The 15262-nt window shown below is 41.8% G+C and overlaps 1 protein-coding gene across 1 annotated transcript in view; it reads right to left on the reverse strand.

Moving 5' to 3' along the window:
- Positions 1–390: 390 nt before the first annotated feature.
- LOC124020026 (MHC class II transactivator-like) overlaps positions 391–15262 on the reverse strand; it is a 16750-nt gene continuing 1878 nt past the window's right edge. Inside the window, 11 exon segments of the mRNA XM_046335447.1 lie at positions 391–795; positions 1526–1609; positions 4248–4331; positions 5001–5084; positions 7174–7257; positions 7362–7442; positions 10125–10190; positions 10530–10709; positions 12007–12458; positions 14166–14435; positions 14567–15222. Of these exon segments, the coding sequence (XP_046191403.1) occupies positions 720–795; positions 1526–1609; positions 4248–4331; positions 5001–5084; positions 7174–7257; positions 7362–7442; positions 10125–10190; positions 10530–10709; positions 12007–12458; positions 14166–14435; positions 14567–15222 (2117 nt within the window). The 3' untranslated portion in view covers positions 391–719.

Raw genomic sequence — 15262 nt, forward strand, 5'->3', positions numbered from 1 at the left:
ACAGTGGTGTCCAGGAACACAGTACAGTGGTGGTGTCCAGGAACACAGAACAGTGGTGTCCAGGAACACAGTACAGTGGTGTCCAGGAACACAGTACAGTGGTGTCCAGGAACACAGTACAGTGGTGTCCAGGAACACAGTACAGTGGTGTCCAGGAACACAGTACAGTGGTGTCCAGGAACACAGTACAGTGGTGTCCAGGAACACAGTACAGTGGTGTCCAGGAACACAGAACAGAGGTGTCCAGGAACACAGAACAGTGGTGTCCAGGAACACAGAACAGTGGTGTCCAGGAACACAGAACAGTGGTGTCCAGGAACACAGTACAGTGGTGTCCAGGAACACAGAACAGTGGTGTCCAGGAACACAGTACAGCGGTGTCCAGGAACACAGAACAGAACAGTGGTGTCCAGGAACACAGAACAGAACAGTGGTGTCCAGGAACACAATACAGAGGTGTCCAGGAACACAGAACAGAACAGTGGTGTCCAGGAACACAGGACACAGGTCTGTATCCCTAACCTTGCTGGGAGACAGTTTCAGAGCACTTGTATATCATAATCCTGTTCTAGGAGTGACTGTATCCTCTGGGGTTCTGTTAGAACAACAGGACAATGTTCTAGAGCAGTTGTATCCTCTGGGGTTCTGTTAGAACAACATAACAATGTTCTAGAGCAGCTGTATCCTCTGGGGTTCTGTTAGAACATTAGAACAATGTTCTAGAGCAGCTGTATCCGTGGGTCCTGTTGTTGCAGTCTCTCTAACACTCCGTAGGGAATACACACATTCCACATCCTGGAGAGAGAGGAGAGAGACAGAGAGGAGAGAGAGGAGAGAGAGAGAGAGAGAGAGAGAGAGAGAGAGAGAGAGAGAGAGAGAGAGAGAGAGAGAGAGAGAGAGAGAGAGAAGAGAGAGAGAGAGACAGAGAGAGAGAGAGAGAGAGAGAGAGAGAGAGAGAGAGAGAGAGAGAGAGAGAGAGAGAGAGAGAGAGAGAGAGACAGAGACAGAGACAGAGACAGAGACAGAGAGAGAGAGGAGAGAGAGGGAGGAGAGAGAGAGAGAGGAGAGAGAGAGAGGAGAGAGAGAGACAGAGAGAGAGAGAGACGGAGAGAGAGAGAGAGAGAGAGGGAGAGAGACAGGAGAGAGAGAGAGAGAGAGAGAGACAGAGAGACAGAGAGAGAGGAGAGAGAGAGAGAGAGAGAGAGAGAGAGAGAGAGAGAGAGAGAGAGAGAGAGAGAGAGAGAGAGAGAGAGAGAGAGAGAGAGAGAGAGAGAGAGAGAGACAGAGAGAGGAGAGAGAGAGAGAGAGAGGAGAGAGACAGAGACAGAGACAGAGACAGAGACAGAGACAGAGACAGAGACAGAGAGAGGAGTGAGAGAGAGAGAGAGAGAGGCAGGAGAGAGAGAGACAGAGAGAGAGAGACAGAAAGAGAGAAAACGTTATCGTGATTGTAATCGACTATTGATCAATGGGACTTCCTCCTCTATGTTATGGCGATGTGATTGTGTTCGAAAGAGTGTCCTACCCCAGACTCTTGATCCATGGACAGTCCCTCAGACTGGAAGCCAGATTCTGAGCTCCCAGGGCCGTGAAACTGTTGTACTTGACGCTGCAGATGATAAAACACACAGGGGGACAATGAGTCGGACTGTGGTGGTTGTGAACAGTAGTGTGGCGACTGATCCCATAGCAACAGGGGTACTACATACACACTACCGTATCGATACTGCTGTGCTACTGCAGTAATGTTTTATCATTCAGACTTACTGCAGTAATGTTTTATAATTCAGACTTACTGCAGTAATGTTTTATAATTCAGACTTACTGCATTATTACTGCAGTCATGTTTTATAATTCAGACTTACTGCATTATTACTGCAGTCATGTTTTATCATTCAGACTTACTGCAGTAATGTTTTATAATTCAGACTTACTGCTGTCATGTTTTGTAATTCAGACTTACTGCAGTAATGTTTTGTAATTCAGACTTACTGCAGTCATGTTTTATAATTCAGACTTACTGCCTTAATACTGCAGTCATGTTTTATAATTCAGACTTACTGCATTATTACTGCAGTCATGTTTTATAATTCAGGCTTACTGCATTATTACTGCAGTAATGTTTTGTAATTCAAACTTACTGCAGTAATGTTTTATGTTTCAGACTTACTGCCTTAATACTGCAGTAATGTTTTTATGTTTCAGACTTACTGCCTTATTACTGCAGTCATGTTTTATAATTCAGACTTACTGCTGTAATGTTTTATAATTCAGACTTACTGCAGTCATGTTTTATAATTCAGACTTACTGCTCTGCTACTGCAGTAATGTTTTATGTTTCAGACTTACTGCTCTGCTCCTGCAGTAATGTTTTGTAATTCAGACTTACTGCAGTAATGTTTTATAATTCAGACTTACTGCTGTAATGTTTTATAATTCAGATTTACTGCTGTAATGTTTTATAATTCAGACTTACTGCAGTAATGTTTTATAATTCAGACTTACTGCAGTAATGTTTTATAATTCAGACTTACTGCTGTAATGTTTTATAATTCAGACTTACTGCTGTAATGTTTTATAATTCATACTTACTGCAGTAATGTTTTATAATTCAGACTTACTGCTGTAATGTTTTATAATTCAGACTTACTGCAGTAATGTTTTATAATTCAGACTTACTGCTGTAATGTTTTATAATTCAGACTTACTGCTGTAATGTTTTATAATTCAGACTTACTGCAGTAATGTTTTATAATTCAGACTTACTGCTGTAATGTTTTATAATTCAGACTTAATGCTCTGCTACTGCAGTAATGTTTTATGTTTCAGACTTACTGCTCTGCTACTGCAGTAATGTTTTATGTTTCAGACTTACTGCTCTGCTACTGCAGTAATGTTTTATGTTTCAGACTTACTGCTCTGCTACTGCAGTAATGTTTTATGTTTCAGACTTACTGCTCTGCTACTGCAGTAATGTTTTATGTTTCAGACTTACTGCCTTATTACTGCAGTAATGTTTTATGTTTCAGACTTAATGCATTATTACCGCAGTCATGTTTTATAATTCAGACTTACTGCTGTCATGTTTTATAATTCAGACTTACTGCAGTCATGTTTTATAATTCAGACTTACTGCAGTCATGTTTTATAATTGAGACTTACTGCTGTAATGTTTTATCATTCAGACTTACTGCTGTAATGTTTTATAATTCAGACTTACTGCTGTAATGTTTTATAATTGAGACTTACTGCTGTAATGTTTTATAATTCAGATTTACTGCTGTAATGTTTTATAATTCAGACTTACTGCTGTAATGTTTTATATTTCAGACTTACTGCTGTAATGTTTTGTAATTCAGACTTACTGCAGTCATGTTTTATAATTCAGACTTACTGCTGTAATGTTTTATAATTTATACTTACTGCAGTCATGTTTTATAATTCAGACTTACTGCAGTAATGTTTTATAATTCAGATTTACTGCAGTAATGTTTTATAATTCAGACTTACTGCAGTCATGTTTTATAATTCAGATTTACTGCATTATTACTGCAGTAATGTTTTGTAATTCAAACTTACTGCAGTCATGTTTTATAATTCAGACTTACTGCATTATTACTGCAGTCATGTTTTATAATTCAGACTTACTGCATTATTACTGCAGTAATGTTTTGTAATTCAAACTTACTGCAGTAATGTTTTATGTTTCAGACTTACTGCCTTAATACTGCAGTAATGTTTTATGTTTCAGACTTACTGCTGTAATGTTTTATAATTCAGACTTACTGCAGTCATGTTTTATGTTTTAGACTTACTGCCTTAATACTGCAGTCATGTTTTATAATTCAGACTTACTGCCTTATTACTGCAGTCATGTTTTATAATTCAGACTTACTGCTCTGCTACTGCAGTAATGTTTTATAATTCAGACTTACTGCAGTCATGTTTTATGTTTCAGACTTACTGCTCTTCTCCTGCAGTCATGTTTTATAATTCAGACTTACTGCAGTCATGTTTTATGTTTCAGACTTACTGCAGTAATGTTTTATAATTCAGACTTACTGCAGTAATGTTTTATAATTCAGACTTACTGCTGTAATGTTTTATAATTCAGACTTACTGTCTTATTACTGCAGTAATGTTTTATAATTCAGATTTACTGCGGTAATGTTTTATAATTCAGATTTACTGCTGTAATGTTTTATAATTCAGACTTACTGCTGTAATGTTTTATAATTCAGACTTACTCCAGGTCACTGAGTGATGTCATCTGAGGTAAAACAGCAGCCAGACTCTCAGCACCCCCGTCAGATATCACATTACTGTACAGACTGGAGAATAGACAGGATTAAACCGTTCAGATTACAGACTGGAGAATAGACAGGAATAGACCATCAGATTACAGACTGGACAATAGACAGGATTAAACCGTTCAGATTACAGACTGGAGAATAGACAGGATTCGACCGTTCAGACTGGAGAATAGACAGGATTAGACCATCAGATTACAGACTGGACAATAGACAGGATTAGACTGTTCAGATTACAGACTGGAGAATAGACAGGATTAGACCATTCAGACTGGAGAATAGACAGGATTAGACCATCAGATTACAGACTGGAGAATAGACTGGATTAGACCATCAGATTACAGACTGGAGAATAGACTGGATTAGACCGTTCAGATTACAGACTGGAGAATAGACAGGATTAGACCATCAGATTACAGACTGGAGAATAGACAGGATTAGACCATCAGATTACAGACTGGAGAATAGACAGGATTAGACCATCAGACTACAGACTGGACAATAGACAGGGTGTGTGTGTGTGTGTGTGTGTGTGTGTGTGTGTGTGTGTGTGTGTGTGTGTGTGTGTGTGTGTGTGTGTGTGTGTGTGTGTGTGTGTGTGTGTGTGTGTGTGTGTGTGTGTGTGTGTGTGTGTGTGTGTGTGTGTGTGTGTGTGTGTGTGTGTGTGTGTGTGTGTGTGTGTGTGTGCACCTGAGACAGTGCAGCGAGGGGATGGTAGACAGAGCAGGAGCCAGACTCTCTATTCCCTGGTCTCCTATACAGTTCTGGGACAGACTGAGAGAAGAGAAGAGAAGAGAAGAGAAGAGAAGAGAAGAGAAGAGAAGAGGAGAGGAGAGGAGAGAGAGGAGAGGAGAGGAGAGGAGAGGAGAGGAGAGGAGAGGAGAGAAGAGAGAGAAGAGAGAGAGGAGAAGAGAGAGAGGAGAGGAGAGGAGAGGAGAGGAGAGAGAGGAGAGGAGAGGAGAGGAGAGGAGAGGAGAGGAGAGGAGAGGAGAGGAGAGGAGAGGAGAGGAGAGGAGAAAGAGGAGAGGAGGAGAAAGAGGAGGGAGGAGAGAAGGAGGGAGAAAGGAGAGGAGGGGACAGAAAGGGGAGGAGAGGAGGGGAGGTGAAAGGGGAGGAGAAAGGAGAGAAGGGGAGGAGAAAGGAGAGGAGGGGAGAAAGGAGAGGAGGGAAGAGAAGAAGAGAGGAGGGGAGGGAGAGGAGGGAGAGTGGGGAGAAATGAGGAGGGGCGGAGAGGAGGAGGAGAGTGGGGAGAAAGGACAAGGGGCAGAGAGGAGGAGAGTGGGGAGAAAGGAGGAGGGGCAGAGAGGAGGAGAGTGGGGAGAGGAGGAAGAAAGAGGAGAAAGAAGAGAGAGAGGAGAAAGGAGAGGAGGGGAGAGGAGGAGAGACAATAAACATTATTAACAAAAGCACAGTAACTGACTGAATGATAGTGCAGATAGATATTATCTAGGGCAGAGGTCACCAACCTTTTCTGGGTCATAATGACCCCAGAGATCTATAGATAGATATTATCTAGACAGCTCAGTGATGAACAGGTTGATCTAGAGACAAGAGAGCTCAGTGATGGACAGGTTGATCTAGAGACAAGAGAGCTCAGTGATGAACAGGTTGATCTAGAGAGTAGAGAGCTCAGTGATGAACAGGTTGATCTAGAGAGTAGAGAGCTCAGTGACGGACAGGTTGATCTAGAGAGTAGAGAGCTCAGTGATGGACAGGTTGATGTTTGATCTAGAGACAAGAGAGCTCAGTGATGGACAGGTTGATCTAGAGACAAGAGAGCTCAGTGATGGACAGGTTGATCTAGAGAGTAGAGAGCTCAGTGATGGACAGGTTGATCTAGAGAGTAGAGAGCTCAGTGATGAACAGGTTGATCTAGAGAGTAGAGGGCTCAGTGATGGACAGGTTGATGTTTGATCTAGAGACAAGAGAGCTCAGTGATGGACAGGTTGATCTAGAGAGTAGAGGGCTCAGTGATGGACAGGTTGATGTTTGATCTAGAGACAAGAGAGCTCAGTGATGGACAGGTTGATCTAGAGAGTAGAGAGCTCAGTGATGGACAGGTTGATGTTTGATCTAGAGACAAGAGAGCTCAGTGATGGACAGGTTGATCTAGAGACAAGAGAGCTCAGTGATGGACAGGTTGATCTAGAGAGTAGAGAGCTCAGTGATTAACAGGTTGATCTAGAGAGTAGAGAGCTCAGTGATGGACAGGTTGATGTTTGATCTAGAGACAAGAGAGCTCAGTGATGGACAGGTTGATGTTTGATCTAGAGACAAGAGAGCTCAGTGATGGACAGGTTGATCTAGAGAGTAGAGAGCTCAGTGATGGACAGGTTGATCTAGAGAGTAGAGAGCTCAGTGATGGACAGGTTGATCTAGAGAGTAGAGGGCTCAGTGATGGGCAGGTTGATCTAGAGAGTAGAGGGCTCAGTGATGGACAGGTTGATCTAGAGAGTAGAGGGCTCAGTGATGGACAGGTTGATGTTTGATCTAGAGACAAGAGAGCTCAGTGATGGACAGGTTGATCTAGAGAGTAGAGGGCTCAGTGATGGACAGGTTGATGTTTGATCTAGAGACAAGAGAGCTCAGTGATGGACAGGTTGATCTAGAGAGTAGAGAGCTCAGTGATGAACAGGTTGATCTAGAGAGTAGAGAGCTCAGTGATTAACAGGTTGATCTAGAGAGTAGAGAGCTCAGTGATGGACAGGTTGATGTTTGATCTAGAGACAAGAGAGCTCAGTGATGGACAGGTTGATCTAGAGAGTAGAGAGCTCAGTGATGAACAGGTTGATCTAGAGAGTAGAGAGCTCAGTGATGAACAGGTTGATCTAGAGACTAGAGAGCTCAGTGTGAGGTTTCTTACTTGATAATCTGCAGAGAGGAGAGAGACAGCACAGCTCCAGCCAGACCCTCAGCCCCACTGTCCCCCAGTCTACTGTTCTCCAGACTGGGTGAGGGAGACAGAGAGATTAGGGAGACAGAGAGATTAGACCGACAGCGTAATAAAGTGAAAGCCGTTGTCCCGTGGTCCATCAGTAGAGCGCTACTTACTCCAGGTGATGTAGACTGTGCAGGGCTGGCAGCAGCTCCAGGAGTTTAGGGAGCGCCAGAGGACCATTCACTGGCCCCAACCTGTACACACACACAAACACACTTTCTCAAACCAGTGGTAACTCTTGATTTATTACCTAGTCAGAGTGGTAACTCTTGGCTTATTACCTAGTCAGAGTGGTAACTCTTGGCTTATTACCTAGTCAGAGTGGTAACTCTTGGCTTATTACCTAGTCAAACCAGTGGTAACTCTTGGCTTATTACCTAGTCAGAGTGGTAACTCTTGGCTTATTACCTTGGCTTAGTCAAACCAGTGGTAACTCTTGGCTTATTACCTAGTCAGAGTGGTAACTCTTGGCTTATTACCTAGTCAGAACCTTGTGGTAACTCTTGGCTTATTACCTAGTCAATGGTAACTCTTGGCTTATTACCTAGTCAAACCAGTGGTAACTCTTGGCTTATTACCTAGTCAGAGTGGTAACTCTTGGCTTATTACCTAGTCAAACCAGTGGTAACTCTTGGCTTATTACCTAGTCAGAGTGGTAACTCTTGGCTTATTACCTAGTCAAACCAGTGGTAACTCTTGGCTTATTACCTAGTCAGAGTGGTAACTCTTGGCTTATTACCTAGTCAGAGTGGTAACTCTTGGCTTATTACCTAGTCAAACCAGTGGTAACTCTTGGCTTATTACCTAGTCAGAGTGGTAACTCTTGGCTTATTACCTAGTCAAACCAGTGGTAACTCTTGGCTTATTACCTAGTCAAACCAGTGGTAACTCTTGGCTTATTACCTAGTCAGAGTGGTGGTAACTCTTGGCTTATTACCTAGTCAGAGTGGTAACTCTTGGCTTATTACCTAGTCAAACCAGTGGTAACTCTTGGCTTATTACCTAGTCAGTCAGTGGTAACTCTTGGCTTATTACCTAGTCAAACCAGTGGTAACTCTTGGCTTATTACCTAGTCAAACCAGTGGTAACTCTTGGCTTATTACCTAACTCTTGTCAAACCAGTGGTAACTCTTGGCTTATTACCTAGTCAAACCAGTGGTAACTCTTGGCTTATTACCTAGTCAGAGTGGTAACTCTTGGCTTATTACCTAGTCAAACCAGTGGTAACTCTTGGCTTATTACCTAGTCAAACCAGTGGTAACTCTTGGCTTATTACCTAGTCAAACCAGTGGTAACTCTTGGCTTATTACCTAGTCAGAGTGGTAACTCTTGGCTTATTACCTAGTCAGAGTGGTAACTCTTGGCTTATTACCTAGTCAAACCAGTGGTAACTCTTGGCTTATTACCTAGTCAGAGTGGTAACTCTTGGCTTATTACCTAGTCAAACCAGTGGTAACTCTTGGCTTATTACCTAGTCAAACCAGTGGTAACTCTTGGCTTATTACCTAGTCAGAGTGGTAACTCTTGGCTTATTACCTAGTCAAACCAGTGGTAACTCTTGGCTTATTACCTAGTCAGAGTGGTAACTCTTGGCTTATTACCTAGTCAAACCAGTGGTAACTCTTGGCTTATTACCTAGTCAGAGTGGTAACTCTTGGCTTATTACCTAGTCAGAGTGGTAACTCTTGGCTTATTACCTAGTCAGAGTGGTAACTCTTGGCTTATTACCCAGTCAAACCAGTGGTAACTCTTGGCTTATTACCTAGTCAGAGTGGTAACTCTTGGCTTATTACCTAGTCAGAGTGGTAACTCTTGGCTTATTACCTAGTCAGAGTGGTAACTCTTGGCTTATTACCTAGTCAAATCAAAGTGTATTGACTTATTACCTCAAACCAGTGGTAACTCTTGGCTTAAATCAAAGTGGTAACTCTTGACTTATTACCTAGTCAAATGGTAAAGTGTATTTGACTTATTACCTAGTCAAATTAAAGTGTATTGACTTATTACCTAGTCAAATTAAAGTGTTATTGACCTTCAGAGTTAACTCTTGGCTTAAATCAAAGTGTATTGACTTATTACCTAGTCAAATTAAAGTGTATTGACTTATTACCTAGTCAAATCTAAAGTGTATTGACTTATTACCTCAAACCAGTGGTAACCAAATCAAAGTGTATTGACTTATTACCTAGTCAAATCTTGGCTTAAAGTGTATTGACTTATTACCTCAAACCAGTGGTAACTCAAATCAAAGTGTATTGACTTATTACGTGGTCTGGTCAAATCTGGTCAAATTAAAGTGTATTGACTTATTACCTAGTCAAATCAAAGTGTATTGACTTATTACCTCGCCAAATCAAAGTGTATTGACTTATTACCTAGTCAAATTAAAGTGTATTGACTTATTACCTAGTCAAATTAAAGTGTATTGACTTATTACCTAGTCAAATTAAAGTGTATTGACTTATTACCTCGCCAAATCAAAGTGTATTGACTTATTACCTAGTCAAATTAAAGTGTATTGACTTATTACCTAGTCAAATCAAAGTGTATTGACTTATTACCTAGTCAAATTAAAGTGTATTGACTTATTACCTAGTCAAATCAAAGTGTATTGACTTATTACCTAGTCAAATTAAAGTGTATTGACTTATTACCTCGCCAAATCAAAGTGTATTGACTTATTACCTAGTCAAATCAAAGTGTATTGACTTATTACGTGGTCTGGTCAAATTAAAGTGTATTGACTTATTACCTAGTCAAATCAAAGTGTATTGACTTATTACCTCGTCAAATTAAAGTGTATTGACTTATTACCTAGTCAAATCAACGTGTATTGACTTATTACCTAGTGATAGTGGTTGAAAAACGATACTCACTCAAACTCCAGCTTGTGAAGATCTCTGACTGCCGGTAGACCCTCCCCCAGGACACCATCTGATTGGCTGAAATGATGACGGACACATCACAACGGCTTTGAACATACCAGTATGTATGTATATATATATATATATATATATATATATATATATATATATATATATATATATATATATATGTGTGTATGTATGTATGGTAGATGGCTGTAACAAGAGCTGGGCAGGTTACTGTCTACTGTATTGTATTATAGATGGTGTGTGTGTGTGTGTGTGTGTGTGTGTGTGTGTGTGTGTGTGTGTGTGTGTGTGTGTGTGTGTGTGTGTGTGTGTGTGTGTGTGTGTGTGTGTGTGTGTGTGTGTGTGTGTGTGTGTGTGTGTGTGTGTGTGTGTGCTGTATTGGTGTACCTCTCAGACAGTCTCCTGCTTGTGTGTATGTTGACCAGTGTGGACAGGTGTTGGACGTGGGACACCTGTGTGGCTCTGAAAGGGTTAAGGGTCAACTTGGACACAGTCGCTTTCAGAAGCTCCTCCTCCCCACTCTGCTCTAGCTCCTCCCACAGAGTGATGGTGTCAGCGATACACGCCCTGGGACACACACACACACACACACACACACACACACACACACACACACACACACACACACACACACACACACACACACACACACACACACACACACACACACACACACACACACACACACACACGCCAGAGTCATGTTCAAAACACACAGATCAGAAAACTAAATGTGACAAAGTTCTACATACAGTAGAGTGAGAACATCAGATCTATACTGTTCTAGATATATACTGTAACAGATATATACTGTAACAGATCTGTACTGTTCTAGATATATACTGTAACATATCTATACTGTAACAGATCTATACTGTTCTAGATATATAATGTAACAGATCTATACTGTTCTAGATATATAATGTAACAGATCTGTACTGTAACAGATCTGTACTGTTCTAGTTATATAATGTAACAGATCTATACTGTAACATATTTATACTGTAACAGATCTATACTGTTCTAGATATATAATGTAACAGATCTGTACTGTAACAGATCTGTACGGTTCTAGATATATAATGTAACAGATCTATACTATAACAGATCTATACTGTAACAGATCTATACTGTTCTAGATATATAATGTAACAGATCTGTACTGTAACAGATCTGTACTGTTCTAGATATATAATGTAACAGATCTGTACTGTTCTAGATATATACTGAAACAGATCTATACTGTAACAGATCTATACCGTTCTAGATATATAATGTAACAGATCTGTACTGTTCTAGATATATACTGTAACATATCTATACTGTAACAGATCTGTACTGTTCTAGATATATACTGTAACAGATTTATACGGTTCTAGATATATACTGTAACAGATCTATACTGTTCTAGATCTATACTGAAACAGATCTGTACTGTTCTAGATATATACTGTAACATATCTGTACTGATCTAGATCTATACTGAAACAGATCTATACTGTTCTAGATATATACTGTAACAGATCTGTACTGTTCTAGATATATACTGTAACAGATCTATACTGTAACAGATCTGTACTGTTCTAGATATATCATGTAACAGATATGTACTGTTCTAGATATATACTGTAACAGGTCTATACTGTTCTAGATATACACTGTAACAGATCTATACTGTTCTAGATATACACTGTAACAGATCTATACTGTTCTAGATCTATACTGAAACAGATCTATACTGTTCTAGATATACACTGTAACAGATCTGTACTGTTCTAGATCTATACTGTAACAGATCTATACTGTTCTAGATATACACTGTAACAGATCTGTAGCAGGTCTATCAGTATAACAGTGCCAGTACCTGTATGAGTGTATGTTGCTGAGACCCGTCAGTAGTTTTAATCCTGTCATCCTCAGTCCTGTGTCCTCCAGCCCCAGACAGAACCTCCTCCTCAGCGTTCTACACTGGTCCAAAAGGTTCCACACGACGAAGGCGTCGGCGGGGCACAGCGGAACCCCTTGGAACGACAGAACCTCGGGAAGGTTCCGTACCAGGTGCCTGACCAAGCGGACGTCGCCTGTCTCGTAAACGCAGTGACACGCCTCCAGGAGCCGAGCGGGGCTCAGGTCGCCATGGTGAAGGCTCTCCAGGTGTAATATCACAGCGGCTCGCTTGGCCGCCACCACTTTCATGGCGCCGGTATCCAGGGTGGCCAGATCCCGGAGGTCCGCATTGTTCCGGAAAAGCAGCCCGACAGCGAATCGCTGAGCAAGGTCCAGACACTCTCCCTGAGGCCGTCGCCTCCCCCTGGGCTGCAGAGTAGAGTAGAGTAGAGTAGAGTAGAGTAGAGTAGAGTAGAGAGTAGAGAGACAGAGTAGAGTAGAGTAGAGTAGAGTAGAGTAGAGTAGAGTAGAGTAGAACAGAGTAGAGTAGAACAGAGTAGAGTAGAACAGAGTAGAGTAGAGCAGAGTAGAACAGAATAGAGTAGAACAGAGTAGAGTAGAACAGAATAGAACAGAGTAGAGTAGAACAGAGTAGAATAGAGTCGAGTAGAACAGAGTAGAGTAGGACAGAGTAGAGTAGAACAGAGTAGAACAGAGTAGAGTAGAACAGAGTAGAGTAGAACAGAGTAGAGTATAATAGAGTAGAACAGAGTAGAATTGAACAGAGTAGAGTAGAACAGAGTAGAATAGAGTAGAACAGAGTAGAATAGAACAGAGTAGAGTAGAATAGAGTAGAACCGAGTAGAATTGAACAGAGTAGAGTAGAACAGAGTAGAATAGAGTATAACAGAGTAGAGTAGAACAGAGTAGAGTAGAACAGAGTAGAATAGAGTAGAGTAGAACAGAGTAGAACAGAGTAGAGTACAACAGAGTAGAACAGAGTAGAGTAGAACAGAGTAGAGTAGAATAGAGTAGAACAGAGTAGAGAATAGAGTAGAGTAGAATAGAGTAGAGTAGAACAGAGTAGAGTAGAATAGAGTAGAGTAGAATAGAGTAGAATAGAGTAGAGTAGAGTAGAACAGAATAGAGTAGAACAGAGTAGAGTAGAATAGAGTAGAGTAGAACAGAGTAGAGTAGAATAGAGTAGAATAGAGTAGAGTAGAACAGAATAGAGTAGAACAGAGTAGAGTAGAACAGAGTATAATAGAGTAGAGTAGAACAGAATAGAGTAGAACAGAGTAGAGTACAACAGAGTAGAATAGAGTAGAACAGAGTAGAGTAGAACAGAGTAGAATAGAGAACAGAGTAGAGTAGAACAGAGTATAATAGAGTAGAGTAGAACAGAATAGAGTAGAACAGAGTAGAACAGAGTAGAACAGAGTAGAGTAGAACAGAATAGAGTAGAACAGAGTAGAGTACAACAGAGTAGAATAGAATAGAGTAGAACAGAGTAGAGTACAACAGAGTAGAATAGAATAGAGTAGAACAGAGTAGAGTAGAACAGAGTAGAACAGAGTAGAGTAGAACAGAGTAGAGTAGAACAGAATAGAGTAGAACAGAGTAGAGTACAACAGAGTAGAATAGAATAGAGTAGAACAGAGTAGAGTACAACAGAGTAGAATAGAGTAGAACAGAGTAGAGTAGAACAGAGTAGAGTAGAACAGAGTAGAGTAGAACAGAGTAGAATAGAGTAGAGTAGAACAGAGTAGAGTAGAACAGAGTAGAGTAGAATAGAGTAGAGTAGAACAGAATAGAGTAGAACAGAGTAGAACAGAGTAGAGTAGAACAGAGTAGAACAGAGTAGAGTAGAACAGAGTAGAGTAGAACAGAATAGAGTAGAACAGGAGTACATTGACACGTTAGTCATTTGGCAGACACTCTTATCCAGAGCCACTTCCTGTCAGTTCATTAATCTTCAGGAAGCTGTGAGGGACAACCACATATCACAGACATAGAAAAGAACCATTTCCCTCAATAATCAGCAGAGTCCGAGCTAGAAGGAGGGGCTGGTTCAGGTCATAGTCTACAGAGGGAATTATGGACAGACAGAGTTTCAATAGAAAACAGTCATTCTACCTGTGGTAGGATCTGGGCCAGCAGAGCGCGGTCAGACACACAGCTGGAGACGGACAGGTGGGCCCCGCCCAGGAAGCTTTGCAGGAAAGGGTGGGCCCAGGACAGGATGTTGTCACCATCTCTGCCCTGCTCCCCCCTCAGCCAGTGAGAATGGACCAGTCCAGTCGTCAGGCCAAACAACCGCAGCTTGACACAGACGGTATTGTCCAGAGTCAGGGTCAGGAGAGATGAATGACCTTTAACCCCCTGCCAAGCCAGACCGCTCCAACTCTGACAGAACGCACCTGTTCTCTTCCTCTCTCTTTCCTCTCCCTCCTCCCTCTCTCTCTCTTCCTCCTCCTCCTCATCTCCTCTCTTCTCTCTCCCTCCTCCCTCTTTCTCTCTCCCTCCTCATTCTTCTCCTCCCTCTCTTCCTCCTCTCTCGTCTCTATCCTCCTCTTCTCGTCTTCTAATTGAATTTGGGATTGAGTGTGAGAGCGAGTGCGGATATACGCTCGTGTCCAGTTGCGTGTGTGTTTAAGGACGTGTTTTTGACTGTGTTTAAGGGTGTGAGTGTGTGCCTGGGTTTGAGTTTGGGGTAGGGTTTGACCGTGTGTGTGTTTCAGGGTGTGAGTGTGTGCCTGGGTTTGAGTTTGGGGTAGGGTTTGACCGTGTGTGTATTTAAGGCTGTGAGTGTGTGCCTGGGTTTGAGTTTGGGGTAGGGTTTGACCGTGTGTGTGTTTCAGGGTGTGTTTTTGACTGTGTTTAAGGGTGTGAGTGTGTGCCTGGGTTTGAGTTTGGGGTAGGGTTTGACCGTGTGTGTGTTTAAGGGTGTGAGTGTGTGCCTGGGTTTGAGTTTGGGGTAGGGTTTGACCGAGTGTGTGTTTAAGGGTGTGTCGTCTCATCTTTAGTAGCAACACCCTGTAACACAGTCCAGTCAGCGTGGAGGGGAGTGACTCAGAAACATCCCAGTGTTCTAGAAGCAGACAGACCATGTGACACAGAGCTGGGTTCCAACACACAGACAGAAGGAACGGCTGGCTGTGGAGCCTGGTGAGGGCTAGGACTGGGACTGAGACTGGGACTGGGACTGGGAACTGGGACTGGGACTGGGACTG

This window comes from Oncorhynchus gorbuscha, unplaced genomic scaffold (genome assembly GCF_021184085.1).
Source record: "Oncorhynchus gorbuscha isolate QuinsamMale2020 ecotype Even-year unplaced genomic scaffold, OgorEven_v1.0 Un_scaffold_749, whole genome shotgun sequence".
Classification (NCBI taxonomy): domain Eukaryota; kingdom Metazoa; phylum Chordata; class Actinopteri; order Salmoniformes; family Salmonidae; genus Oncorhynchus; species Oncorhynchus gorbuscha.